The 27,742-nt window shown below is 45.0% G+C and overlaps 1 protein-coding gene and 1 long non-coding RNA gene across 5 annotated transcripts; both read left to right on the top strand.

Annotated features, from left to right (window-relative positions):
* Positions 1-433: 433 nt before the first annotated feature.
* On the top strand, positions 434-15,972 carry OAT (ornithine aminotransferase). Of its 3 annotated transcripts, none has more exons than XM_071749649.1 (11): positions 451-547; positions 1,342-1,465; positions 3,586-3,812; positions 4,732-4,956; positions 5,077-5,172; positions 6,002-6,129; positions 9,274-9,396; positions 10,789-10,917; positions 11,658-11,771; positions 12,538-12,682; positions 15,076-15,972. In XM_071749649.1, the coding sequence occupies exons 3-11, from the start codon at positions 3,614-3,616 to the stop codon at positions 15,234-15,236; spliced, it is 1,320 nt and encodes a 439-aa protein (XP_071605750.1). In that variant the 5' UTR covers positions 451-547; positions 1,342-1,465; positions 3,586-3,613; the 3' UTR covers positions 15,237-15,972. The 3 variants fall into 3 exon arrangements, with proteins under 3 accessions (XP_071605749.1, XP_071605750.1, XP_071605751.1); XM_071749650.1 differs by having other exon boundaries at positions 464-547; positions 1,342-1,480; XM_071749648.1 differs by lacking the exon at positions 1,342-1,465 and having other exon boundaries at positions 434-547.
* Positions 15,973-17,435: 1,463 nt separating this feature from the next.
* Positions 17,436-26,461, top strand: LOC139798662 (uncharacterized). 2 transcript variants are annotated; one of them, XR_011726895.1, is made up of 4 exons: positions 17,436-17,518; positions 17,640-17,795; positions 19,734-19,835; positions 25,250-26,461. It is a non-coding gene; the product is annotated as an uncharacterized lncRNA (long non-coding RNA). The 2 variants fall into 2 exon arrangements; XR_011726894.1 differs by having other exon boundaries at positions 17,442-17,795.
* The last annotated feature ends 1,281 nt before the right edge of the window (positions 26,462-27,742 follow it).

Raw genomic sequence — 27,742 nt, 5'->3', positions numbered from 1 at the left:
ATTTATTTATTTTTACAGCCTTTTCCCAGAAGGAGGAGAAGTGCGGCCAAGGGCGGGCTGCTGCCACGCAGGAACAGCCGCGGGGCTCGGCCCGCTGAACCGGCAAGGCTAAGGGCTTCAGCCCGGACAGGGGAGGGCGGTGATACAGCTGCAAAAATTGTCCCCCCGGTCCCGACCCGGTCCCGACCCGGTCCCGACCCGGTCCCGACCCGGTCCCGACCCGGTCCCGAGGGAAGCGCTGAGGCTGAGGCGGGAGCGGGGCGGTGCTGAGGGCAGCGAGCCACTGCCCGGGGGGCGGGGCTTGGTGGAGGGGCTCCATTTTGATTGGTTGATCGGCGGGGTGTGCCGCCCGAAGGGGAGCGTTCTGACCAATGGGAGAAGGGGGCGTGGGCGGGGAGGAGGTCCCTTTGCTCCGGCAGCCAATCGGCGGAGAGGGGCGGGGCGGGACGGGGAGCGGTGACAGCTGCGGCGCGGCCCCCCCCGCCTTTTCGCCGCGGGCTCCGGGCCGGGAAGCAGCAGCAGCGGCAGCGGAGGCGGTGACCGGCGGGTACAGAGCGATGGGGACAGCAGGGACGGGGACAGCAGGGACGGGCCTTGGGGGAGATTCTTGCCTCCCACGGGATCGCCTTGCCCCGGGTTTTCTCCCGCGGCTGTGAGGGCGCGGCCCGGCCCCGCCCCGCGGGCAAGGCCGCAGCCAGGCCCCGTTGCCAAGGCAACGGGAGGGGTCGGGCTGCCCCGTTCGGCGGCTGCTTCCCGGGATAAGGCGAGGTGGAGGGGTACGGAGTAGCAAAGGGGGATGGAGTCGCTGAGAGGCCGGGGCTCGGGCACAGTCTGCCCTCGTTGTGCGGGGAGCCGGGGCTGGGACAGCCGCTCCCCGGGGGCTCTGGAGGCCGAGAGGCGCCTTCCCCTCTGTGCCCCTCCGTGGTGGTGGTGGCCCGAGGGTGGCATCTGTGCCTTGGGATGGTGAGAAGGTTCCTGGGTTTTATCCCTGGGCTTCTGGGTCACTCTGCTCTGCCAGTCAGGGTCCTGAGCGGTTTCTGACGTGGAAAGGTGGTTTGGCACGTCCAGGCTGGCATCCCTCCTGCTGTAGTTTGTCCTCTTGTACTCTTCCTCCCCTTCGTGTTCAGGTGGCACAGGGTGGCAGGGTTCTTGTGTGTTCTATCAGCAGGACGCTGAGTGGTTTTCATCTGTGTGATAATACCCACCATTTACCTCGGGGTCTGTTTCAGTGTATGCTGGGGACTGGGTCCCTGACACCTTTTATTTTAGCTGTGGGGTCTGCAGGCACAGTGCTCTGGCTTGCTCAGCAGTTGAGTGAAGTTATTCAAATCTGTTTTACAGCTGTGCTTTGAGTAGCTCTTCTATGCTGATGCAAGACCTTTTCTACTTGGGGAAAAGCCCTGCCTTCTGATTCCAGCACTGCATGCTGCAGGGCATGGTCATATTTCTCACTTCCTCAAGGCTGGTAATAAGCTTTCAGGTTTGGGGTTTTTTGTTTGTTTTGTCTTTGTGGCTTTTTTTTCCCCCCCTCCTCTTTTCTGGAATTTCTGTTCATCTTGTCTTGCTCATCAAACCCAAATTTTTCTTCATCTTTTAACTCCAGATGCATCCATAATTCCCAGCTTCACTCAGCCCTATTCCATGTAACCTCCCATGCCTCAGCTAATATGATGTCTCCTCAGTAGCACAGTTTGCAGGACTTTTCTCCTCATGGATGGCAAAGGCCTTTTAAAAGCTTCTAGTGAAGATTTTCCAGCCTGAAAGAAGTAAAAGAAGACCCTCAAACTAGGGGTTTGTAATTCTTCATGCAGAAAGGTAGGACTCTCAGGGCTGGTGAGAGTTTCATTTCTTTGCAGCTTTCATTTCAGGAATGCCTGGAAAGTTTCCAGCAATACAGAAGCTTGTGATAGAATTAGCTGCTCTGCCATGAGCTGTGCCAGGGGACAGGGTATCAAAGACTCAGTGAACTGGAGGAGTTCAGCAAGCTGTAATCTTGAGTGGTGCAGCTGAGCTGAGTTTCTGTGAAAAGCTGTTCTCAAGAAGAGAAGGATTTGTCTTTTTTACTTGCAAAATCTTGGAATAATGGTCTTGAAAATTATCAACACCAGTGACTAATTTTTAACAGCGTTGATGATAGCTGGCAAAGTGCCCAGAGTTAAGAAGTTTCTCATCACCTCTTGCTGGAACAGGATCCAAAGGACTTGTGTGGCCTGGGTGGTTTCAGTAGATGCAGAGGAGTCTTCTGGTGTTGCTGAGAAGTGAGGAGCAGCAGTGTAACATCTGAGGAGTCTGTGAAAGAAATGTCTCTGTTTAAGGTGTCCCATCCCCTCTGCAGACCTTTTCCAGAAGAAATGAAAAACAAATCCATGATTTAATCCTTCTGCCTCTGCAAGCAGCCTGAGATGACAGTTGCACCCCTGTCTAAACCATCCCTGCCTCCCCCTGTTGGTATTTCAGGGGTATATTTTAAGTTTTGCTTTTCTTGTGTTGAGGTTACTCAGCTTTTTGCTTTGCCTTGGAGTAGGTTACAAAGGAGGCTGCACCTGGTGATCAGAGTACTTGTCACTGCAGCCTTTGTCCTTCCTTTTTTGGTCCTTTTATACATGGGATGTTCTGCAAGACCAGAAACTCAGGCCTGGAGAACTCTTGCTAAAGCCCTCGTGTGGCTTTCTGCTGTCCCCACTTTTCTGTGCTCTCAGGAAAGTTTGCTCCAGTTGCTTTGGAAATGCCAGCTCAGTTTCCCTGCTCAGGATTATTGCAGAGCTTTGTGTTGACTGAGGTGAATCCACAGGGAGGAAACACAAGTGCATTTGTCTCACAAAATTCTACCCTCAGGTTTTCCTTAGATTTTTAGCAGAATTTTTACATTCAGGAGAAATTTTGACTAAAAGAAGACAGGGTTCTATAATGATCATTAACATCTGACATAGTGTTATTCTTAATATTTATTTTTTTAATGGTCTTAAAATGCTACTAACAGTGAAAGCTTTCTGTGTGGCTGGCAACATTGTATAATCAAGAATGCAATTTATATAAAAAGTCACAGATTTTGCTTCTTAAAGCTGACCTCAGCTAAAATTACCCAAATCTGATAATATTCTTTAACTAACATCATTTGGGTCAGGTGCTTCTTTCTGGTTCTGTATTATTTGCTTTATTTGCTTTCTGATTTTGTGATAAGGTTTGTCTTATGGACATCTTTGTCAGAGGAAAGGTAATTTAATAGCACCAGAAGTTTGATAAGTTTATTGTAGTTTGTATGAATTTATCGAGACACGATCTAAGGCACAATGAAAAAAGAACCCTTAGAGGAAAAATTGTGTGACTTGGCAGAGACTTGGCAAGTCACACATTTTAATTTTCTATTCATTACTGTGAACATATGCTAAAATAGGAAAAAAACACTTATTTGAGATTAGAACCACATTTATTTCTACTTCTTGTATACAGGCTCCTTGACTGAATTGCAGAGTTGAGTAACCTGTAATCCTGGCAGGAAAAACACTTCATTAGTGTCATGCATTTCTTCTGAAGTATACTTAGTACTCATGATTAATTTTTTTTCTTTTCTTTTTCCTCCCCTAGATCTGCAGCAGCTTCCCTGAAGTCAGTCATGTTCTCCAAGCTCACCCACCCTCAGAGCCTTGCTGCTCTCTGTCGAGGTGCTCAGGCTTCCCTGAGTTCTGCTGCCTCAGTTGCTCCAAAAAAAACCCTTCAGGGCTCTGCCTCCTCTGAATACATATTTGAACGTGAGGCTAAATATGGTGCCCACAACTACCACCCCCTGCCTGTGGCTTTGGAAAGAGGAAAAGGTATTTTATTTAGTTTTCCCTGGGTGTGTGTTTTTACATGGAATCATGACACAGTGATCTTGACCTAAGCAATTTCTGAACCTCTGGGGTTTGGTTTTTTTTTTTTTTGGGGGGGGTGGGGTTGAGATAATTGATGAAATAAATACTAATTTGCTGGTTAGAGGGCTAAATTGGTATTTATAAGGCTACCTGATAAAATTGTCCTCTCTCTAAAATGATTTATCTGGAAGAGTTCTAAGTTCTGATTATCTTAATAATTAAGAGTAACCCAGTAAGAAAATTTTAAGCAACTTTGCTTCTTCTGTTACCTTTTGTGGAGAAGCTTAATGTTAATGTGAACATGAAAAGGTGCACTGAAGCCCTATTCAAGTCCATGTGTACTGTTGCTGTATAATTGTTTAATTTACATTTATTCTGATCTCTGATGATGTTGGAGGGTCCTTTGTGCTCTGCAGATTTAATTGTATGATTTTATATTGAAATCAGCATAGTGATCCTCTAGTTTTTCTACATCAGTTTGACATAATGTCAGTCTCTCAAGTTTTGAGACTGTTTGGGTTTACTTGGTTTTGTTCTTTCTTTTATGATCTACAATTCTTTTCAGTTCTCTTACAAAATTATTCTTCTCCATCTACTTCTTAGAACCCAAGGCAGGGGTTTGAAGGGGAAGTATTATTGTCATATTACTTACAAACTTAGTGGCATGGCAGGTTTATATGAGAAGTGCTTCTTCATTCCTCCTTGGGCATTTATTTGAGCTGTACCCTCCCTGCCACCTGATTATTTCCTAATTATTGGGTCTTCCAGATGTTCCCTAAAGATAGTGAGATTACCATTTATGTCTGACCATGTTGTGTTGTAGCTCTTATCTTCTACCATTTAGTATGTCTGTGCATTGACCACACCTTTGTTTTCCTAGGTGTTTATGTGTGGGATGTTGAAGGTAGAAAGTATTTTGACTTTCTGAGTGCTTACAGTGCTGTTAATCAAGGCCACTGTCACCCAAAAATAGTGGATGCTCTGAAAGCTCAGTCTGAAAAGCTGACCCTCACATCCAGAGCATTCTACAACGATGTCCTTGGGGAATATGAGGAGCTTGTTGCCAAAATGTTCAATTATAACAAAGTTCTTCCCATGAACACAGGTAAAAAAAATATTTTTTATTTCTATTTTATTTATTGTCTGTGAGATTCAATGGTTTTGGTACTGCACCAATGGTTTGTCTCATGGACATGGGTGGTAATGCTGTTTCTTGATGCTTTAGGAGTGGAAGCTGGAGAAACTGCCTGTAAATTGGCTCGGAAATGGGCATACACTGTGAAAGGAGTCCCAAAATACAAAGCCAAAATTATTTTTGCAGGTATGTAAAGTGTGTTTTCCAAGGTGAGGGATCAAGGAGGAAGAGAGCTCCAGACCCTGGCTGTAGCATTCTGTTTTTCTTCTATAGCTGGGGTGATTACTTTGCAGTATTTTTATTGTTTCAGTCTTCACTGTATCAGGTCTCCTGAAGTCTCTGACATTTTAATAGTTTATGCAATTATTTTAACAGGTTATGTTGTTATATATCTTATATATAACATATATATGTTATATGTTGATACATATCTGATAATCCCTTAAGGTTCACTGACTGCTTCCTTCTAAATTGTGAAGTTCAGTCTTAAATATGTCCTGTTGACTTAATATTTTGTGATGCTTTGGGCTATTTTCTTTTACACTTAAATAGTTACAATAAATTCTAGCTGTGCTTTGTCAGGAGCTGCTGGTAATGTTTGGTTTTGCAAGGATGAATTTAAGTCCAGGAAGGAACCCATGGTTAATAAGGTGGTTCATAAAGCTTTAGAAACAATAGTTGATTATATAAACTGGAACTTATTTGTACCACTTAACCCTTTTAGTTGTCAAAAATTAACAAGTGCTTGAAGTCACATGGAAAGTGCTTTCAGCCCTCCATGTTTTTGTAACCACTGCTTGGGTGTTAAAGTGCAGAATCTTTTTATTCCTCACTGGTTGTTTTTTATATTTGTTTCTTCTGAATAAATTCCTTGAATTGCTGCCACCCCTCCCATGGATTACACATTTGGGTTAAGCCTGCTTCCCTCTTAGACTTTCCCTGCTAGTGATTTTCTTCTGCAGATTTTAGCATTAAGCACAACTCTTTTTTGTTTTGTTTTTAATTTTTTTTTCAGCTGGCAACTTCTGGGGCAGAACCATGTCTGCTATCTCCAGCTCTACTGACCCATCCAGCTACGATGGGTTTGGACCCTTTATGCCAGGCTTTGAACTGATCCCATACAATGACCTACCAGCCCTGGAGGTATTTGGCAATTTTAGTTCTTTTCTGAGCCATCATTTCACAGGGTCTCTTTGGTAAATAGCAAGGCAGGAAGGTCAGAAGTTTATCCTTTGAAATATCTGCTTTGGCATGAAGATACATGTATCTAGGCATAGATCAGGACTGTATATGCTATGATTATGTATAGGGGATGTGTGTAGATTCTGCTTTGGTTTGGATTTTCAGCTTTACTTTAGGATGTAAAAGGAAAACCACTTGATCAGTTTTGTTTACCACATCACTAAGATGTTTAAGGTACAAAAACAGAGCAGGAAATAAACTGTAAGGGAATTTAGAGCAATAGAAAACATTCCAAAGTCAGGAATTGCGTTCTGAAACCCCTAACTTTACCTACTTACCTCAGAAATGCTGTGCATTCTCCAATGACCAGATGAGTGGGATGCACTGGAGTTGCAAACAAGTCTTTCCAGTTTCACAACATCCTTAAAACCATGCTAGGCTGGTGTTTTGCTTAAGCTACTGGTGATTCTGCTATTTCCCATGTTTTCTTAGGTGCATCTTGTCCAGCTGTTGGAGAGGGTTAATCTTATTCAGACTAAAATTTGCCAACCTTATACTGTGGGATTAGGTATTAAAGGGTAGATGGTTCTTGGTGGCATCCGTAGGGTGCTGGGCTTGGGACTTGGGAGACAAGAGGGTTCCAGCCAAACACAGATAGTCCTGAAGCACTAGAAATATTCCCATTGCTACTTCTCCATCACCTGTATCCATTGTCTCCAGGAGTGAAAAGCTGATTAATCCTCTGTGCCTTTTGGGGCTGCTTAGTGCAAGTGACTCGTGGGCAGAGGTTGGAAGGTTTAGAGAACAGGGATGCTTGGCCTCCTGGGAGGTTGACTAGAGGTAACAAAGGTCTTTCAGTGGATTAGAGTCCCAGTGTGGAAAAACTTACTCAGATTTGAGGCTGTGTAAGGCTGCCTGCCCATTGTGAAAGGTCTGTAAGCATTTAGTGGCTTTCAGGCAACCTTCTGCTGGTGTTCTCAGGTGAGGCCAATCAATCAGCTGATAAGGGGGCAACACCCAGCACTGCCCAGAGGGATAGAAAGGGCTGTGTGGAGCTGCCCACCTTCTGCTGGTGCTCTCAGGTGAGGCCAATCAGCTGATAAGGGAGTGGCACCCAGCACTGCCCAGAGGGATAGGAAGGGCATCAAAGAGCTGCCCCCCTTCTGCTGGTGCTCTCAGGTGAGGCCAATCAATCGGGTGATAGGGGGGTGGCACCCAGCACTGCCCAGAGGGATAGAAAGGACTGCCAAGAACTGCCCCACCTTCTGCTGGGGGTCTCAGGTGAGGCCAATCAGCTGATAAGGGAGTGGCACCCAGCACTGCCCAGAGGGATAGAAAGGGCTGCGTGGAGCTGCCCACCTTCTGCTGGTGCTCTCAGGTGAGGCCAATCAATGAGGCGATAAGGGAGTGGCACCCAGCACTGCTCAGAGGGATAGAAAGGGCTGTGAGGAGCGCCGGCAACCCTGAGCGTGGGGAACAGGAGCAGGCAAAGAGGAACGGGGCACAGCAGTTCACGAGGCAGTAACAGGATCAGGCAAACAGGGAGGGGGCATGGCAGTTAGTGAGGCAGTAACAGGAGCAGGGAAACAGGAACGGGGCACGGCAGTTCGCAAGGCAGTTAGCGCACGCAGGGCAAGCAGGAGGGTCACAGCCACCTCCCAGCTCTCTTGAAGGAGCAACGGTCTCCAAAAAAGCAAAACTTGTTGCTGTTAAGATGCAGGGTGTGTCCACACAGACGGAACCCCTGAAAAGGGACAGCAAGAGGGACGTAGCTGTTGAGGCCTCTGGCTGTGTGGAGTGTCTGAGCCTTGTGTTAGCACCAGAGGACAGTTTGAGTGGGGTCTGTGTGCAATGCCAGCAGGTGAATGACTTGCTGTGCCTGGTGGCAGAGCTCAAGGAGGAGGTAGAGAGACTAAGAAGTACTAGGGACAGTGAAAGGGAAATTGACTGGTGGAGTCACACCCTTTCTAACCCAGAAGAAGTCCAGAAGGAGACAGTGAAGCCCTGCCCCTCCTGCCATCAGGCAGTTGGAGCAAACCAGGTGGATGGGAGGGAATGGAAATAGGTCCCTCATCAGAGAGGCAAAAGAATCCCCTCCCAACCCCCACCATCCCCCCAGGTGCCCTTAGAGAACAGATATGAGGCCCTGGACTCAAGAGAATCAGGCAGAGGACAGACAAGAGGAAGATCTGTCTGGAAGGTCTCCTGTTCACCCCTCGTCTACCAAACGGATTACAACTACAGCTACAAAGAAAAAAAGAAGGGTGGTTGTAGTTGGTGACTCCCTTCTGAGGGGAACTGAGGGCCCTGTATGTCGACTGGACCCATCCCACAGGGAGCTCTGCTGCTTTCCTGGGGCCCGGGTGAGGGATTTCAGTAGGAGACTCCCCCAGCTAATTCAGCCCTCTGATTATTATCCACTGTTGGTAGTCCAGGCTGGCAGTGATGACATTAATGGAAGAAGTACCAAGACAATTAAAAAGGGCTTCAAGACACTCAGTCGTTTAGTTGATGATTCTATGAACTTAATTGAGGCTTTGAATGTGCTCCAGGGGCCTGAAACTGAGATCCATGGCCCTCAGACTGATAACTGAATTTATTTATTTATTTTGTTTATGAGGCACTACTGAGAAAAGATGTAGTAAATTCATGCTGGGAACCATTACATCTCTTGAGTCTCGTGGATTTCTAGACCTTTCAGAACTTGGTGGTGCAAGAATGTGGCTGTGGACTTTGCTTTAAGGTGACAAAATTCTTCTGGAGAGGCTCCGTTCGTTTTTGCTTGAGTGGAATGTTGAGCAATTGTTTGTCTTGTATGTGGTAATGCAAAACTGAGTGTATTTCTGAGGTCATTTCTGATCTGATCCCATAACCTGCTTATCTGGGTTTGCAATTTTTAATTGCTTCTGGGTCAGGAATGAAATGGCACTCAGGGATAACTGCCTGACATGAATACTGTTCTCAGCACTTGAGGCAGAACACCATGCTTAGAGCTGGACTCTGCTGTATGTGTCCATCTCCATACTTTCTAAATGTGACCTGACTAAAAATATGGGTTTTTCTTTCTTTCTTTCTTTCTTTCTTTTTGTCTTTCCATTTTTACAGCGGGCCCTTCAAGATCCCAACGTTGCAGCTTTCATGGTTGAACCAATCCAGGGTGAAGCAGGTGTGGTTGTCCCTGACACAGGTTATCTCACAGGAGTGAGGGACCTCTGCACAAAACACAATGTGAGTAACAAGGTGGCTTGAACATTACACACTGAGTTTACTGGCATATCTTGTAAGGTCATCCTTGAATGCAAGGTTGAAGACTTCATGTACTATTTAATAATTTCCTTTGCTTTCAGTGGAATAGGGAAGGGATACTCCTATTTCCTGGCAATACCTTAGCAGGAAGTACCTCTTAGCAGTGTATGTTTTTCACTGTTTCTTACTGCTTTCACTGATTTAACTTTCTAATGAATGTTCTTGAAGCTGCATTCATTTTAAACTAACTTCTTTTAATTCCTTTTTCATCTTAAAAGTTTCATGGGCCAGGAGCTTGTTACTGGTGTGGTTCTACCATGGCTATAAAGGGACCTTGTTGCTGGAGGGCACAAGTGCTACCAAGAGTTAGTAACAGCAATGAGACTCAGAATGGAACACTGAAGAGAATGGTCATCTGCTTATGAATATTTTTTAAGACCTCTGAAGAGCAGAGGTCCTACAGTTTTGCTTTTACAGCGTTTTCTCAACTGTTTCATACCACATTCCTGACTCCTGAAGATTAGGTTCTGCCTGAGTTCTACTAAGAAACACTTAACTTTGAAAATGGAGTGGAGTTTGTATTCTGTGCTAGTGCAGATTTGCATCTGGAGTCTGTGGAAAGCTGTTCCATGTCCTTCAGTTGTCTTTGGGTACTGCTGCATCTCACAGGTGGCTGCTTTGCTGCCATATTCCAGGACCAGTTTGGTCTCCCACAGGCTCAGGCCATGTCTTTTGTGAGTGTGAGGGAAACAACAAAAAATGCCTGCTGATTTACAGGGTTTTATGCCTGTCTGATTTAAAAATCAGTGGTCTCAGCTCCAGTTAGAATTCTGGTTCTTAATTTGAAAGTGCTACCCATAAATCCTTTTATACCCTTGGGTGAAGGTATTGACATATAATTAATAAAGTTGCCTTCATAATTGGCTTGATAATTGCCTCAAAAAATGAGTGACTTTACAAATATTAGCTTGGGACAACAGCACATTTTAGGAAAACAAGATTTAAAATTAGGATTTTGTTCTCAGAATTATTTAGACACATGGACATCAGACTGCAAAACCTGCAGAGTTGCTAAGGTGGCATTTTTCAGAAGCTTCCAGAAGTTGGTGTATGAATGCTGCACTGGGAGTAAAGGCAAACTAAGCCTCACTTTTTGGAAACCCCACTCCTTGTTAAATTGGAAATGGAGTTTGGTTGGAATAATCCAACCCTGTGTGGATTATTCCTTACATAGAAAAAAATGTGCTAAAAAGATAGGGGTGGAGAGAGGACAGCATGTTCCCATTTCATGGAGGATGTTTGTCTCCAGGAGGTGTAGAGGAGGTAAAGGAATTCTCTTATGTGTGGATTTTGCCTCTTTTTGTCTCTACAAAGGTTCTGTTTATTGCTGATGAAATCCAGACTGGTTTAGCCAGAACAGGGAAGATGCTTGCTGTTGACCATGAAAATGTGAGGCCTGATATAATTCTTCTTGGAAAGGCCCTTTCTGGTGGTTTGTATCCTGTGAGTATCCCTGCATTGATTAATGGTTTTAAAATAATTAACACTGACAGTCTAAATAGTTTTTAGGTATTTTGGCCCTCGAATTGAATAGTTTTTTTTATATCTGTTTTCTTCACTTTGGTCTTGTCCTGTCTGGAAAATAAGTGGCCAGTGGCCAGCTTTTCATTCTAGAATTACTGGTTACTCTTTTGTACTCTCTCTGGAGACCAATTTATCCCACTCTTGCTGTGATGGATATTTTAAATGAATTCTCTAAAGGGAAAAACAAACCAACTAATGTCTTTAACATATATTATAAAGCTATTTCTGTACAACTGACATTATTTCACTTGTTTGGCATCCCACATGACTGATGTTATCCTCTTTGGAGTGACTTAAATTCCTGCTGATTAGGCTGGGAGTTACAACCTGCCCGGAGCTTATTTTGGCCCATTGAAGCTATTTCTGAGTTGTTAAACAGAGTATTGAAGCCTGAACTCTGGAAATTATACTCAGTTTGGAGAAATGCCCCTCAGCTGTAGTTAGATGTTACCAGCATAGCTGAGTGCATTTAAGAGATTAAGCTGATTAAGGTGATTTTCAGATGTGCTTCAGAGTTGGGAATGTAAAAATCATTTATCACCAGGCACTGAAATTTATCCTTTCCTGGGCCCTGGAGAAAAGTTTGCTTCAGACAGGTTTTAATTCACTGTTCTAAAGATGTGTGTCCATGAACTGTTTGTCCTTCCTCCCCTCCTTAGGTCTCTGCAGTTCTCTGTGATGATGAAATCATGCTGACCATTAAGCCTGGTGAACATGGATCTACATATGGAGGGAACCCACTGGCTTGTCGTGTTGCCATGGCAGCACTGGAGGTTTGTGTGCTCTAAACAAACATTCAGATCCCAAAGGAAAAAGGGTGGCATGCTGACCCATGATCTTTGCTTCAATAACTGATACAATTTGTTATGCTAGAAGTTGAAATCTAGCTTTAAGGAAGACTCAGCACTGGCAGTGGTTGTTTGCATTGGTCACCAAACAAATTCTAAAGCCTTTTTCTCTGTCCTAATCCTGTGTATTTTATGGTCTTAATGTTGTAAATGACCAAAATAGGATCTGTCTAGGGGAAGTTTCAACTTCTGCAAATTTGGCACAGTTATTTCACACAAAGACATTTTAAAACAAGCCAATTTTCCTACACCATATTGCAGAGGCTGTTGCTCTGCGAGCCTGATAACACACAGATGCTACAGGAGCTCAAGCAGAAGACAGTAAAATATTTTGTCTAGAGTCCATAGTTTAATTATTCTGTGACTGCAGAACTAACTACAAGTCTCTCAGCCTCATCATTACCCATATGTGTACCTGGGCAGATCAAGAGTCTTCAGAGTTTTACCATTTACTTGTAGATAACAGTAAATAGAAAGCAGTTAATTTAGAATAAAATGTCAAAGAGAGTATTGTTTGCTGTAAACATGAATAAGTAAAGACTGAACACTGATCTGCTTGGGTGTGCAGCCTTTGCAGTGACACTTTGGAGGCATCAGCTTTTGTATCTCAGCAACTGCAGTGTCATTCCAGCACAGTACATAAAATTAATGCAGTGCCCTTGGGCTGACTGGAGCTCTGACTTCCCTTTAGGTAATTGAAGAGGAAGAGTTGGCTAAAAATGCAGAAATAATGGGTAACATACTAAGAAATGAGCTCATGAAGACCCCATCTAATATTGTAACTTCTGTGAGAGGAAAAGGACTACTAAATGCCATTGTAATTCGGGAAACCAAAGGTAAGGAAATGTAACTGCACAATCATAGCATGAAAAAAAATATATTTTAACTGAAATTGAAAGTAACTTAGTGATTAGGGGATTGGCTTACAGGCATCTTATTTGGGATCAGATCTGTAGTAATGTAGTACCTACTGGAAACTTTTTCATGTGACTGTTCCCTATTAAAACCAGGGGATATTTAACTAAATATTAAGATTTTTTTTTTTTTTTTAATTATTGCAGTTATTTATGATGTGATAATGCTCAAACCTGATGATGAAACAATCTCCCAAGAAATACCCTTTTGTCTCCTCACCTCTAGAAACCTGGCCACACCACTGCCCAAGCTACTCTCTGTCAGCTTGTGGAAGGATTGGCTGAGGTTGGTTGTTCCAGGATAGTTAGAAGGGTACAGTGAATGCTGAAGGGTACAAGGAAGGAAAAAAACTAATGACTGAAAACAGATTTCTAGGGATTAACACCTTGAATTAAACCAACAATCATCTTAGAGGCCAGAGCAGACAATAATTGTAATTTCCTAAGGCATGCATGTGAGGCACTGGAATCCAGGCACAAACATAACCTTATCTGAAGCCCTGTCCCAGTGTTCTCTTTCCTCTCCTTTGCATGGTTCACTTTTTAAACTTTATTGCTTCATCCAAGTCAAGCATTCAGCTGTGAAGGTGCAAAACTTGGTGTGTTGGAGGCAAACTTTGTGTCTTGTCAGACAAATTGCAGTTTTGCAGCAGTCTTGCCTGTTTACTGCAGATTTGGGGGAGCTGCTCCTGTGCAACCACTGTAATAGGCTCATAGAATGTGGGGGGTTGGAAGGGACCTCTGGAGATCACCCAGTCCAACCCTGTAGAGAAAACCACAAGTCCTCAGGTGTTGCTGATAATGAACTGGGAGCTTAGGCCCAGGTGTGCCCAATAATTAGGGCCTGCCCCAGCCGGAAATGGGCGGGGCTGAAGGGCAAAATAAAAGGCATGCTCCTAGAAGCAGAAAGGGAAGAGAGGAAGACGCCTGAGGAGAGGGAAGACAAGAGAGCTCTGGAAAGAGCCGTGTCCCCGAGAGAAGGGCTCGCCGCAACAACTGGTGGAGAACGCGGGCAACAACAGCAGCCGTGAACGCTGAGGTAATATAAGAAGCTCTACACGACCACGTTGGTTGCGGGAAGCTCTACAAAGCCTGGCTTAAATGCGGAAGGCGATATAAAGAGCTTCGAAATACGCAACCACGTCAGATGGAGCCACTACGATGGTGCGGGACGCTCTATAAAGAGCTCCAAATACGCAACCACGGGAAAAGCTCCACAAGGCCAGGCTTGAATGCTGTAGGCGGCGTGAAGAGCTCGGAGTAGAAGCCCAGCACGGCAAGATACAACAGCCTGGAATGGCGAGCCAGGCAGGAGAGAAGAACGAGGCTCGAAAGGCACAGCGAGCTGGCGTGCGGAACTCAAGCCCGAGGAATGCTGAAGCTGAAGCGGAGCTCTGAGTGCGCATCAAGTCAGTGCGGTCCTGAAACGGAGCCCCCAGGGACACGCGATAAGACTGGTGCGGTGAATGCTCGGAGAAGCCTCTGCATGGCCAGGCATCCCGAGGTGGCGAGTACCAGCGAAAGCTGAGCTGGTGTTTTGAGACCTCATCTCCTGCTAACAGAGGCTAAAGAGCCCGAATTTTCCCTCCTCAAAAAAAAAAAAAAAAAGAAAAGGGGGGGAGGGAGAAATGTAGAGAAAACCACAAGTCCTCAGGTGTTGCTGATAATGAACTGGGAGCTTAGGCCCAGCTGTCCAGCTGTGCCCAATAATTAGGGCCTGCCCCAGCCAGAAATGGGCGGGGCTGAAGGGCAAAATAAAAGGCATCTCCCAGAAGCAGAAAGGGAAGAGAGGAAGACGCCTGAGGAGAGGGAAGACAAGAGAGCTCTGGAAAGAGCCGTGTCCCCGAGAGAAGGCTCGCCGCAACACAACCTCCCTGTCCCAGCAGGATCACCCAGGGCAGGACACACAGGAACACATCCAGGTGGGACTGGAAATTCTTCAGAGAAGGATACTCCACAACATCTCTGGGCAGCCTGGGCCAGGGCCAGGGCTGTCTCACCCTCACAGTCAAAAAAGTTTCTACTCCTGTTGAGGTGGAACTTCCAATGTTCCAGCTTAAACCCATTATTTCTTGTCCTCTTACTGGGCACTACCAAAAAGAGTGGCCTCATCTTCTTGACACCCAAAGGGAACCCAAAGGGAACCCAAAAGATCTTGGGTTCATTTCTGAACACACTTCGTCTTTGCAACACCATTTACAACCTGGCCCTCTTGTAACCATGTGCTCCAACTGTCCTACTTTTCCTGCTGTAATTTAATTATCTTTTAAAAAAAATTATTATTTTATTTTTGTCTTTTTTCCCTTGGATTGCAGACTATGATGCCTGGAAGGTGTGTTTGAGGCTCCGGGACAACGGGCTTCTGGCCAAACCGACGCACGGGGACATCATTCGGCTGGCACCCCCCCTAGTGATCAAGGAGGATGAAATCAGAGAGTGCATTGAAATCATTCACAAAACCATCCTGTCTTTCTGAACACAGGGCTTTTGAAAGTCTCCCTGCTGACTGACCCAAGGTGGTGTGCTGAAATCTCTGTGATGAAGGCCTGCTCTTTGAAGGATGCATCTCTCGTTCTTTTTATCTCAGAAGACTTAACTCCTAAGCTGTAGCTGTGTCTTGAAAATAGAGTGGCTCTGAAGAAAAAAATTATTTTAAAGGGCTTCCAATCTGGGAATACTTGGAAATAAAGTAGTGAGGTTCTGCTCCTCTAGTTGTGTACCTACCCAACAGGGAAGTCAGAATGTTTGAGGGGAAGTGTCTGTAGAAATCTGCTAATTGTTGGAAGTCTTAGCCAAAGTATAAAGTCTAATTTATATATATTTTAGTAAGGGTGGTCTTGCACTCTCAAATGACTCTCCAAAATACCACCTTTGGCTTTTTTTTGCCCCTAGATAAGTGTCTGTAGGATGCAAGCACTTGTCATTATGGCTGAATTTCTGTTTCTCATTTGTAGCTAGGAAAACCTTCAAATGCTGAAGTTTTGACAGAGTGGGTGTTGTGCTGATGAGCCTGAAAAGCATTGAGCTGTGTTCTGTGTGTCAAATATTTTGATTGTATGACAAGAGATGCTGTTTTCAAGCCTGGTCCCAGTGTTTGGCTTTGCAATCTTGTAAACCAGATCAAAGCATATAGATTTGTTTTTACCTTTATCAAACTTTTGATAATCTGGATGCTGATATTGAAACCTGCCTTGCATTAAAAAAAAAATAAATATGTTCATGTGCAACTATAATCCACAGTTGTATTCATAAAGAGTAAAACTTGCAGCTGCCTCTGCCCAGAGCCACAGCAAGTGTTGCCTTTGCAAACTGTGTGTTTTTATCCATTTCTAGATGGAAGTTTTTGTGGGTTTTTATAGGGTGAGTGCTTCTGCACTTTGGGCCTTTGGATGCTGCCAAAATGGTGTTCTCTATGCAGTGTGGAGTTGGCTGCTGTTCTTGCACTGGGTTGTTTGTTTTTTTCCATGTTTCTTAACTGAGCTGGTTTTAGCTGAGCCTAAACCCTCATTAATCACTGTTAATGCAAAATATTCCCTTTGCCAAGCATAGGGGTTAAATGCAGTCACATGTTTGTAATTGGAAGTGGCAAATAATCCTGTGGTATTTTGAAGGCAACTTAGTTTATGGGAATAAAGCAGTCTGCTGGTTAGTAGGGTCACAGAACTCTTTACCTTGTTTTGGGTGAGACAAAAGGGGTTGTCATCTGCTGAGGATGGAAGGCTTGATTGTTGCAAGGGGTAATGTGTCACTGGGACTGTTAGGAATAAGAAGAAAATGCAGAAAAGTGCTGCCTAAGAAGTCTGGCATTTCTGAAAGCTCTGCTTGTGGAGTCAGATGTGAAAGGAGTGAAATAACTGAAAGAAACCATGAAATCAACAGCATTTGCTGGAGTTCTTCATGCACCAACAGGTAACCCCCAAAATATCCTTAGCAGCCAAAAAGGCTGGCAGGGACCCAAGGACATTATTAGACCTGTTCCTCTCCCCATGTTTCTGTTGTCATTGCTTAGTTGCCTCAAAGGGCTGGAGGACAGAAGACTCCAGGCTTGTTTTAGTGCTTCTCAGTCCTTACTGTCAGCAAATCTGCTACTGTATTCTCCTCCTGGCTCTCTTTCTGCCCATTTAGTGTCTGCCAGGCCATGGAGAACAGGTTATTTTCCTTCTATGCAGCAGCCTTTTGCATACCTAAAGTTTGTTATTATTTCTGTTTCAGGCATTGCTCCTTCTCTAGGTAAAATTCTTTTTTTTTTTTTTTTTTTTTTTCCCAAGAGGAAATGTTCTCCTGGGATTCACTGCTCCAGCTGTGCCCTCACTGGTGCTGAGCAGAGCTGGACTCCTTCACATGGTTTGGATGCTGTGCTGTAGTTTAGATTTTGCTGCAGCAAGTGTGATATTTTTACTCTTAGTCTGTTTTCCTGGACTCTTTTCTGTGCAAATCATTTTGAAGAACAGCTGTGAGGCTGTTTGGGCCCACTTTTTGTTTGTGTAATAGGCAAGAATTACATGCAGGTCAAATGTTGACTTCCATCCTCTATTACTGAGAATAATTCTTTGGTTTCTGGTGATCAATTTGAGCAATAATGTTGTCCAGCCCACTTTATGGTTGCAGTTTTGCTGGGCCAAGACTTCTCAGAGCTTGAGAGGGTTTTTTTTCTTTCTGTTTTCTGCAGCAGAGAATTGCAGACTGATTTCTGGGCTTTTTATTCATCTTATGGTTGCTTCATGAATCCAGTTTCTTTGCAAGCTTCTGAAAAACAAGGTATGTCCTTCCTGAAGATAAGTCAAAAACTATCATCCTAAATTGCCTTTATTTAATGATGTAATTGAGGAGTTTTCTGTTTTAACCTGAAAGTTCTCTGCCCCTGCATTTATTCCCATAGCCCCAGCTACCTGTGTGAGGAAGGCAGGTGCACAGTCCCTGCCAAAACAGCTCAGAAACCTCAGCTGTGAGGAGTTTATTGAATGCTTGGTTTAATGGCAGAAAAAGTCCAGAATTCAGGAGCAAAGAGAGGAACAGAGGCTGAGCCTGTCACCAGGTAACCTCCACTTCACCAACAATAAAAAAACATCTCAGAAGTTGTCAGGGGGGCAGCAGGAATGGCCAAAGGCTTAAACCTCACAAACCCAAATGTTTCTGCTTGTGTGACTCATGTGCTTCTAAATAAGCCTCTGATTTTGGTGTCTGGGATTTTAATTAGCCTTATAAGTTTTCCTCAGGGCTTTTATTAAAAAAAAAAAAAAAAAAAAAAAAAATGTAGATGACTCAAGTGCCCTGACCCACTCAGTGCCAGAAATTCAGTGCTTTGGGGTTTGTACTTGTCCCATGTATTGCTCAAGTGTATTTAGCTCTGCCAACTGCTGGTCCTGAGAGAGCTTTAATTAGAAGGAGGCCAAACTGAAAATAATTTACAAATCAGTGTAATCTATACTTTGCAGTGTGCAAGGAAAATACACAAGACGTTCCATAAAAGATTATGAAGTGTGGTTTGGTGTGGTTTTTTTTTTTTTTGGTGGGGTGTTTTGTGGGTTTTTTGTTTGGTTGTTTTTTTTTTGTTTGCTTGGTTTTTTTTTTGCTTTTTTTTTTTTTGCTTGGGTTTTTTTTTTTTACTTGGTGTTTTTTTTACTTGGTGTTTTTTTTGCTTGGTGTTTTGGTTTTTTGCTTGGTTTTTTTGCTTGGTTTTTTTGGTTTTTTTGCTTGGTTTTTTTGGTTTTTTTGCTTGGTTTTTTTGGTTTTTTTGCTTGGTTTTTTTGGTTTTTTTGCTTGGTTTTTTTGCTTGGTTTTTTTGGTTTTTTTGCTTGGTTTTTTTGCTTGGTTTTTTTTTTTTTTCATCATAACTGTCTAGGAGGTGAAGAAGTGAGAAAAGCAAGCTCAGAGAATGCCCTTTCTGTACCTCCCAGCATTGCTCAAGTGCTTTTCATACTTTGTATTAGAGATTGTGTGAGAGATGAGAGTGTGAAAATGGCATTTCTCTGGGGATGCTTTTGGCTGGTGTAATTGAAATTTATTTTTAAAATGGTACTTGAAAGAGATCTCTATTACCTATCCAGGGGGTTTAGGTTTCTTTAAGAGGAGCTATAACACAGCAATAAAATCTTCTAAAAGTATGTGGGGGTGTATCCAAAATGGAACTTTAAGCATTTTCCTGCAAAGCCTTCATCTGTCTCCATCACATTGCCTTCACTTTTGTGAAGAAGCCTCTGATGTTTCTTTTGCATCAGATATGGGAAAGGCTCCTCTGAGTGAATAATGACTCTGCCTTCAGTGCTCTGCAAGCACCAGGAGGTGATCTGAGCACCCAGGAGCCAGGGCAGCATCCCTGGGGTACAGGAATAATAATGCCCAGTTGTGCTGGGCACCCCTGCACTTTGATAAGAGAAATGTGTGTGATTTTTTTTTTTTTTTTTTTTTGGCAGGAAATCACGGAGTATGGATACTGGCATAAAAATATTGCTTTGTGTCAGGATACATTTAAACCAAGATTTAAAGGCACTGTGTGAATCACTGAGAGGTAAAAGCAACATAGTGGGGGGAGAGGAAAACATGGAATTGAGGTTTTCATTTATTTGACTTTATTTGTAATGCAGGTTTTCATTTATTTTACTTTATTTGTCCTTTCCTCTCATGTCATAAGCTTTGCTTTTGCTTATGACATTGTTCTTTCTCTGGGCTTCTTTTCAGCTGCAAAATCATGAATTTATGGCACCAAACAGTATTTTCTAAAGTTAAAAACTACCAAAATAGATTACTCAATTAAATAGGACCCAAATGCCTATTGGTCATGACCTGCTGAAGAGCTGCACATCTTGGGTGGGACCTGCTAGAAGCTTCCATGATGAAGCAATCTCTGCTTTGTTTTTCTTTAACAGCAGTTTTAGTGGATCAGTTAAGTAGAAAACCAGACCTTAGTTGTGGTTTTTTGCTTTTTGCTTTTTTTCTTTTTTCTTTTTTTTTTCTTTTTTTTTTCCCCCTGTAGCTTGTTCCCTTCTTCTCTTTTCCATCTTCCTGTCAGCAGATGGAGCCAGAAGCTCAGATTTAAGCTAATAGTTTGCTGCTGAAGGGAGAGGTTTTGGAGTTGGTGAGTCCTGGGGAAAGCTTCTTTTGGGCTTTCCTGGTACAAAGATGGGACACAAACTTGGGTCTTATCTCTGGGTGTAACTTCTCTGTGCACTCTTGTGGCTAAACTTGTTTAAAGGGGGTTGCAGAAAAGAATTCCTCTATCTCCAGTGGGACAAATGCTCACTAATTCTTAGCTGGCAGCCTGTGACTGACAGGGATGCAGGGGCAGCTGAGAAGAGAGAGAAAGAAAAAGCTGTTTTCCTTCTCACAGCAGCAAAATAGAGCAAATCAGAAAGTGGAGGTTTGAGACTTAAAAATTTTAAATATTTCCTTAAACTTGGGAGTTGTTTTTCCTGAATTTCCCTGTGGTGCTTCACTCCAGAGTGAGAGGCTCAACCAGGTGGAGCTGCTGTATTTCTGCTGGAAAATGAGGAATTTTGCTCAGTGTTCACCCAGCCCTTGACAGGAAAAGCAGAGACTAAAACCAGGTGCCCTCACTATTAAGCAGTTAAAAATCCCTATTATTACCCTGCTGGAAAGCTCACAAAACTGCTGGGTTGCCCACCATGTGGAAGGGGTCTTGGCATCTCCACCAAGGGCTTGAGAGTGAGAACTTTTCACCCCCAGCCTGCAGCTTTGTCAGGTGACCATAAGGAATCCTGTTGGGTTTTGTTGTCTCTCCCTCCTTGATGCTCCCTGTCCATCTGCTCAGGCTTGTTTGGAGAAATCTGAGCAAAGACTCTGCTGTCTGGAAAATCCCCTGGGCTGTTACAGGCATTAGTCCAAGTAAATAAGGGTTGAAAAGCAACCTCCTACTCATTCCTGTATGAAATCCTATTAATCTGCTAGGATTTAGGCTGCAGAGAGAGCCCCTCAGGAGTATTGACCCTCTGCACAACATGTAAACCAAAGCCCTGGACCTTGGATGAACTTTTTGCTGGCCCTACAACCCTGCTGGAGGAGTCTCCTTGACACTCAGAAGCCATCTTGAGGTCTTCAAGGAAGAAGAAGCCCAGGATTCTGCTGCCCACCCCACTGGGTCTCCTGGTTGTGGCAAGAGCACCTCTATTCCAGTATTGTTTTGTAGTTTTTCATCTTTCCCCCCCCCCAGTAAGAAGCCCCCACCATTAAATATTAATTACTTGGTGGTTTAGGAGAGTTTTTGAATGATCTGTGAACAGCACAGCTTCGCCAAAAAGGACCTTCCTTCCTTTCCACCCTGATGGAGGCAGGAGGAAAAGCCTCCTGAGGCCATCACAGAGCACCTGAAATCAAACATCACCCTCTGACACCACTTAGGTGGCAGCTTCTCCCTTCTCTGGTGACAAATGCTCCTCTTTTTGAATAACAAGGCTAAGGGCCAGCCAGCTCTGTCATCACAGGTGGGAGCAGGAGCAGCTGTATAGATGCAGGCAGAAAAAAAATAAAAAATTCCATACTCTGTGTCAAGTTTAACACAGAGACCTTGGTCAGGACTGAACAGCCAGCAGCAAATGGCCTGGTGTATGGATTTCTGTCCTTATGGGGGGGTTGGGTGAAGCCTTGTTGGAGCAGAGGATTGTGAGAAGCCTCCTTTCCTCAAGGTTATGGTGCTGACGTGGTCAGGAAGCCATGGGAGGAGTACTCAGCTCTGTTGCTTTTTTTTTTCTTTTTTTTTCAGAAAAAGCCCCCAGAATTCTGAGATTTGGCCACTGACTTTAGCCTAAGGAGTGAGACAGTGAAGCATTTGAGTAGTCCCTTCCTCTTGAGAGGCTCCATAGCAGTTAAACCTTCATTTATCTTAAATTTATATTTTATTTAGGGGGTGATGGAGAATCCCAGTCACTGCTGAGAAACAGCACCCAGCTCCATGCAGGATGGGTCCCACAGCCCTGCTGCTGAGCACAGCACTTTCCCCTTCTATGGGACAAGGATAACTTCTGTGCTTTCCTTCTCCCACCACTTCTGGCTGACCACAGGTTCTTGAGACACCAACTGAGCATCTCTGGAGGTGCTCAGGGTGGTGAATTCTTCTCTGCCACTTAAGCAATGCCCTCACATGAGTAATCCCCAGGTAAACCATGCCCACAATGGGCTACAAACTCATCATGTAAGGGGAAAAGAAATAAGGTATAGGGAAAATGATGCTGTTGGATGAAAAGAATGAGACCTCTCTGTGTCCCTGCAGCTTGGCTGTCTCCTTGGGGGAGGCTGTGGTTGCAGATGGCCCAGAGCCAGGGAAGCAGGACATTTTGTGGTGTCTGGCCTGCAAGGGATGCCAGGCAGCTGGAATGCAAACCCTGAGCTCTGGCCTTGCTGATCCACTCCTTGCTCTCCCCTGCAGGAACAGCTCCTTCTCATCAAGGTTAAGGGCAGTGTGAGAAAGGGACTGCTGTCTGCATCCAGCAGAGCAAAAAGCTGTGCTTGGAGCTCCCAGCTCTGAAGTTAAGCACAAAAATGATACCAAGATTCCAGCCAACTGGGGCAGGCATTCCTGGGCAGCCACTCCAGTTGTAGCAGCCAGTATCTGCACCATTAAAGACACGAGGTGGGTGCAGGGTGGCCTCTCCAAGCTGAGATTCTTCTTGTTAGAGAAGGAGCTGATGGGAGAATATGATTTTGCAGGGCCCTGCTCTTTGTGGCACCATGGGGATGAACTGGGATCATGCACTGGGGCTTTCTGAGCTCTGACACCTCCACTCAGGTCCACAGGGCTGAGCCAGAGCTCATGGTTGGGCAACCTGGACAAGTTTTGTCCTTAGGATGCGGAGCTCCCTGTGAGCCCATGGGTGCTTTCAGCTTTTTTGGATGCTTGTTTTTTCCAGGAAAATTTCCAGGTGTTTCTGATGGTCCTCAAAATGGATGCTCACTGTGGCCTGGAGCCCTCCTGGGGAGGACACTGGGTGAGGGTGGGATGCTCAGAGAGGGATGGGGATGGCTTTTTTCCCAAGTAGAAAGTCACCAGTTTGTAATTCACATGCCATGGGATCAAGTGGGAACATTTTCATTTAATTGAGTTCTCTGCCCACACTATTCTTCTGCAGGCAAGTGGGTGGCCACAGGCTGAACCAATCATGACTAAATTAAAACCAAAAAAAGAAAAAAAGAGGGCAGACAAGCATGGTGGTGCCTGGACACTGCTTTCCCAGGCAGCCCAACTTCCCTGGGCTCATTCTGGCTGTGCCCATCAAACCATGCTGGCATCTCTTTGTGCCTAGAGTAAGAGAGATCTCAATCCAAAAATGAAGATTAAATTGCTGGGTGGAGGAGGAACCAGACCTGGGGAGATCCCCAGCACCTTCAGAGGAATGGTGGTGCCTCCCTGGCCTCCTGAGGGTCTCCTTTTCTCTTGGCAGAGCTAAAATGTAGGAGAACATGCTTCTATATTTTAAGAGAAACCTGGAAGGAGATCAATATTTATCTAAAGAGCAAAAAAAACCCCAACCCAATGAGGATGTAACAATGTGGAATAGCTGGGTGGGAGGCAACAGAGCTGGCTGGGGTTCCCCAAAAGTTCTGGGGAAGCTTTACAGAATCAAAGTGGTGGCAGTGGCAGGAGGTCCCAGAGCTCCTTCCAGCCCAGCTTTCCAGGCTTGTGCTCTCTCCCTAAATCCAAGAAGCCTCAAACATTGCTTCTCTTCTGCCCCAGGAGGCCTGGGCCATCATCTTCCACCTCAATTCCTTGCTCTTATCACCCAGGCCTTGGAGCACACTTGATTTTCCTCTTCAAGGTTTAGCACATGCCCTCTCACTCTTCACTTAAGACTAAATAATCCAGATGTCAAATTCTTTCCCCCAGTGTTGTGTCTTCAAGCTCAGGGCTCCTGCTCCTATCTCTGGTGCTCCCTCCCTTGCTCTGCCCCCCATAACCTTCAAAAGAAGATTTTCCCCACAGCTCACCTTCAAGCAGGCTTTTCTCCTTGTTTAGATCGGATGCCAGGAGCATTTTTCTACAACAAATGAAGAAAAAATGTGTTTTGGGTCTCTCTGACACAGTTGGCAGGAGCTGTCTTAAAATCTGCATCCCTCAGAGAGCCCATCAGCAGCAGAGCTGAGGTAATGGGCATGGTTAAATACTGAGGTCATGTGTGAAAGGAGTGGGAACAGGGAGCTTTCAGGTTAGCTCCAGTCACAGAATTCTTCCCAAGGAGATTCAGTGTGATCCCCAAGATTTTCCACGAGAAAGTGTGGATAAAAAAATGAACGTGGTGCAGATTTTGCTGCAGATTTTGCCTTTGGCGACAGGAAGATTGGGACAGAGGATTGAAAACCTGGAGCTGATGTTCTGCTCTTCACTTGTGTTTATTCTTTCTCCAGGACAACTGGACTTTCCCAGGATGTTTTTCCTTCCCATCACTCTTCCTGTGCCTTATTCATTATATTCTTTAAGCCTCACTGAAGTGAACATTTCTCTCATTAGAACTCCATCACCTTTAATCTCTAAGAGGTGTAATTATACCCCTAAATGCCTCAGCAGAGGAACTGTAATCAAAGTTCATTCATTTGAGTCCAGGCACATTGCAAGCAGCTCTGAAACAATGACTCACCTCCTTCTACCTGCCAAAACACACCCCTTGCAATTTTAATGCCTGAAGTTGTTTTTCATTGCTTTTTTTTTTTTTTTTTTTTTTTCTTTATTTTTTTTTTAAACTTATAAAAAGCTGGGCTTAGAAAACCTCCTCAGATAATATTCATTTTTGGCAGCTTTGCTTGGATAGCACCAATCAGCCCACATACTGCCTTGAGTTGGGAGGGAACTGGTCTGGGTCTGCAGGGCTTCCAGCTCATCTTCTTCATCCTCAGCATCCTCCTCATCGTCCTCGCCCTCCTCCTCATCTCCCTCCCCAGCAGCAGCAGAGTGGTGCAGTGGGAGTGTACTGGGCCCATACCCCATAGGTTGATGGATGGAACCCATCCCCTGCTAAGTGCTGTTTTTGGGGGGCAGCTCTGCCAGGGGGAGAGTTGGGGGTGTTCAGCCTGGAGAAGAGAAGGCTCCAGGGAATCCTTAGAGCACCTTCCGGTGCCTGAAAGGGCTCCAAGAAAGCTGGGGAGGGACTTGGGACAAGGGCCTGGAGGGATGGGATGAGGGGAAGGGTTTTGAACTGTAAGAGGGGAGATTTAGATGAGGTCTTAGGAAGAAATTGTTTGGTGTGAGGGTGCTGAGCCCCTGTGCCAGGTTTCCCAGAGAAGCTGTGGCTGCCCCATCCCTGGCAGTGTCTCAGCCCAGGTTGGATGGGGCTTGGAGCAACCTGGGCTGTGGGAGGTGTCCCTGAGCATGGCAGGGGTGGCACTGGATCATCTTTAAGTTCTCTTCCAATCCAAACCAGTCTTGGATTCTAGGATTTTATTTCACTGATCATTTCCAGCCCCACATCCAACTAAAAGCCACCCTGGCTGCTAGCCCACTCCATCACCCATTTTTACCAACCTCTTTATTTACTATTTCACCCTCAGGGCACCTCAGACATCCTTGAGGACATCTGGGAAGTGTTGGGTGTGTTTCCCACACCTGGCTGCTTCTCAGGAGTTGTTTTTCCAGATAAATTCAAGGCAGGTTTTGTCCCAGAGGCAGGAGGGATGATGCAGTTCTGCTGGGAAATCCCAAAACCCCCACTGAAGATTCCTGGTGCTTTATTTCCCAGCTCCAGCCCCAGCAGGTGAGGGCACCACATTTCTCTCTGGTTTCCATTCCACCTGGTGCAATTTTCCTTCCAAATTTGTGGCAGGCCCAGGGTGAGGGATTATTCCAGCCTTGTTCATTAGCTCAGGAGCTTTGTGTTTGATGCCACCTGATCACATTTCATTAAGCAACAAACTGCTGGACCTCGTGTTGCTGAGCCAAGCAGAGGGAATTAAGAGCAGTGCATCAGACTGACTCCTACCCCATTGCCTGATACCCTCCCCTTTTTCTTTTAAATCAGATTGACTCCCAATATCCTTAGTGTTATTTACATTATCTAAAGTGTAACCTAGCACACAACTAAATGCTTTGAATCAGGGTGGTTTTTTAAGTACAGGAAAAATATGACCTTTAAAGCAGACTGATAAAAACCAACAGATTTTTTTTTTTTTTTTTTTTTCTGAGCTGGAGGCATCTGTAAATCCCAGGGGTGGGATGGGAGGGCAAGAAGTTGCCTTGACCAAAAGTTTTGCTCCAGACTTCCCCTGGAGACGAGCTGGACTATCCCAGCATCCCCTCCCTGCCATTATTCCAGAATCCCCCCATGGCACAGGTTGTTGATGTGCCTGAGGCTTGCAGGTTTGGCCTCAACACAGCTCCAGGGGCTGTGCCAGCTGCTTTCTCCCCAGGTGCCTGGGAGCAGTTGGTATTTACAGACCTAGCAAGCAAACAAGAAGAGATTCATGGGCTCATGTCGAGCCTGCCCCTGCCAAAGACAGGCAGCAAATTGTCTGGAAACCAGAGTGAAGCATCCTGAAGACAATGTGTGTCTGGTGATAAATTAATTGCAATTCCAAGTTAGTTGGGTTTCCTTTACAAATCCCAAAGCAAGCAAGAGGCACTGTATTGAAGCAGATGGTATCTTGTCAGTCAAGGAGGAACAAAGCTTGCAGGGATCCAAACCTGGCTGAAGGAAAACCTCTGCCACGGGCTGGAGGTGAGTGATGGATGCTGAGATGCTCATTAAAAACTGGTGATGTTTTTATTGCCTGCTATGTCTGTCTCTTTGTCTCCCTCTGCTTCTCTCCAGTGGAAACCACCCTGGTTTATTTTTTTTCCCTTGGTGATGGGTGAGAGGTTTCAGTGGATAAATAGATTTTTACCCTCACTCCCAATCCATCAGTCAGCCTGCACATCTTCTTAGGTCTCTTTTGCTTTTACTAAAACATGTCCAAAATCCCCACAGATGCACCCCAAATGTCAGTGCTTGTGTGCAGCAATTTCCAACCCATTCCCTGTGGGATTTATCATCATCATCAAAGCCATGAGCCCTGGGGAGCCCATGGTCCAGCAGAACCTCAGCTACACCTCATGAAGGCAGCCTTGGTATCAGGGAGCAGGTTTTTCCTCTTGTATAACATTAATTAATGTAAAAACATTCCCTCTTCTAACCTCACAAGCTGGCTTCTGGAGCATCTCTCCCAGAGTAACCTCTCCCTCCCCTTTAGGTGTTAGCAGTCTGTTAAACCCAAACTAAATTTATTCCATTCAGGGACTTTTGAATGATCTTGTTTTGCTTTCTGAAGAAAAATTTAAAAAGGGAGAAAAATTATTTATTTTCAACATTTTTTTTTTCCTACCATATGAAATGAAATCCCCTCCTAAAAATTAATTTTAAGGTGCTTTCAGGTAATACCCAAGGATTTTAAGAGTCATGTATAACTCAAGCTAGCTGCAGGTTTCAGATTGTGTATGGAATTGTGTATGGATTGCTTGGCCTGGGAAAATCCAAGAGGAAACCAGAGCAGATGTGGGGGGGGGGGGGGATCCCCACCAGCCCTGCACCACAGAGCTGCCTCTTTCTGCTGTGCAAAGGAGTCAGAGGAGCAAGGCAAAGCATCTCTGAAGGGAGCTGAGCACTGAAGACTGGAACACCCTCTGGAGCAGAAGCTTGGTGGTTCTTTCCCATTGTGCAGCTGCAGGGCCACAGGAGTAAAAGGCAGGGAGTAAAAATGGAAATTTCAGGAAGGTTTCAGGGCTGAATCTTCCCCCTGCAGGTGTCTGTCCCTTCAGCCACCCCTGTGATGCAGAGATGGGGATCCCACCAGCAAAGAAATGGCACCAGATGTGGGGGGACACAATCTGCAGACTGAAAACCATCCAGTCACAGCCAGGAGCATTTAATCCTTTTCCTCCTGTGTTCCTGGTGACCCCAACAGCTGGCAGGAGGATGGAGATAACTTTGCCAAACCATCATCCTTGGACCTCCACCTCACTCTCATGGACCTATTGAGAAGCTCAGACTCAGTAGTGTGCAAAGCCAAAAA

The sequence above is a fragment of the Heliangelus exortis genome, chromosome 7 (assembly GCF_036169615.1).
Source record: "Heliangelus exortis chromosome 7, bHelExo1.hap1, whole genome shotgun sequence".
Classification (NCBI taxonomy): Eukaryota; Metazoa; Chordata; class Aves; order Apodiformes; family Trochilidae; genus Heliangelus; species Heliangelus exortis.
This window is presented reverse-complemented; position numbering and strand designations above follow the sequence as displayed.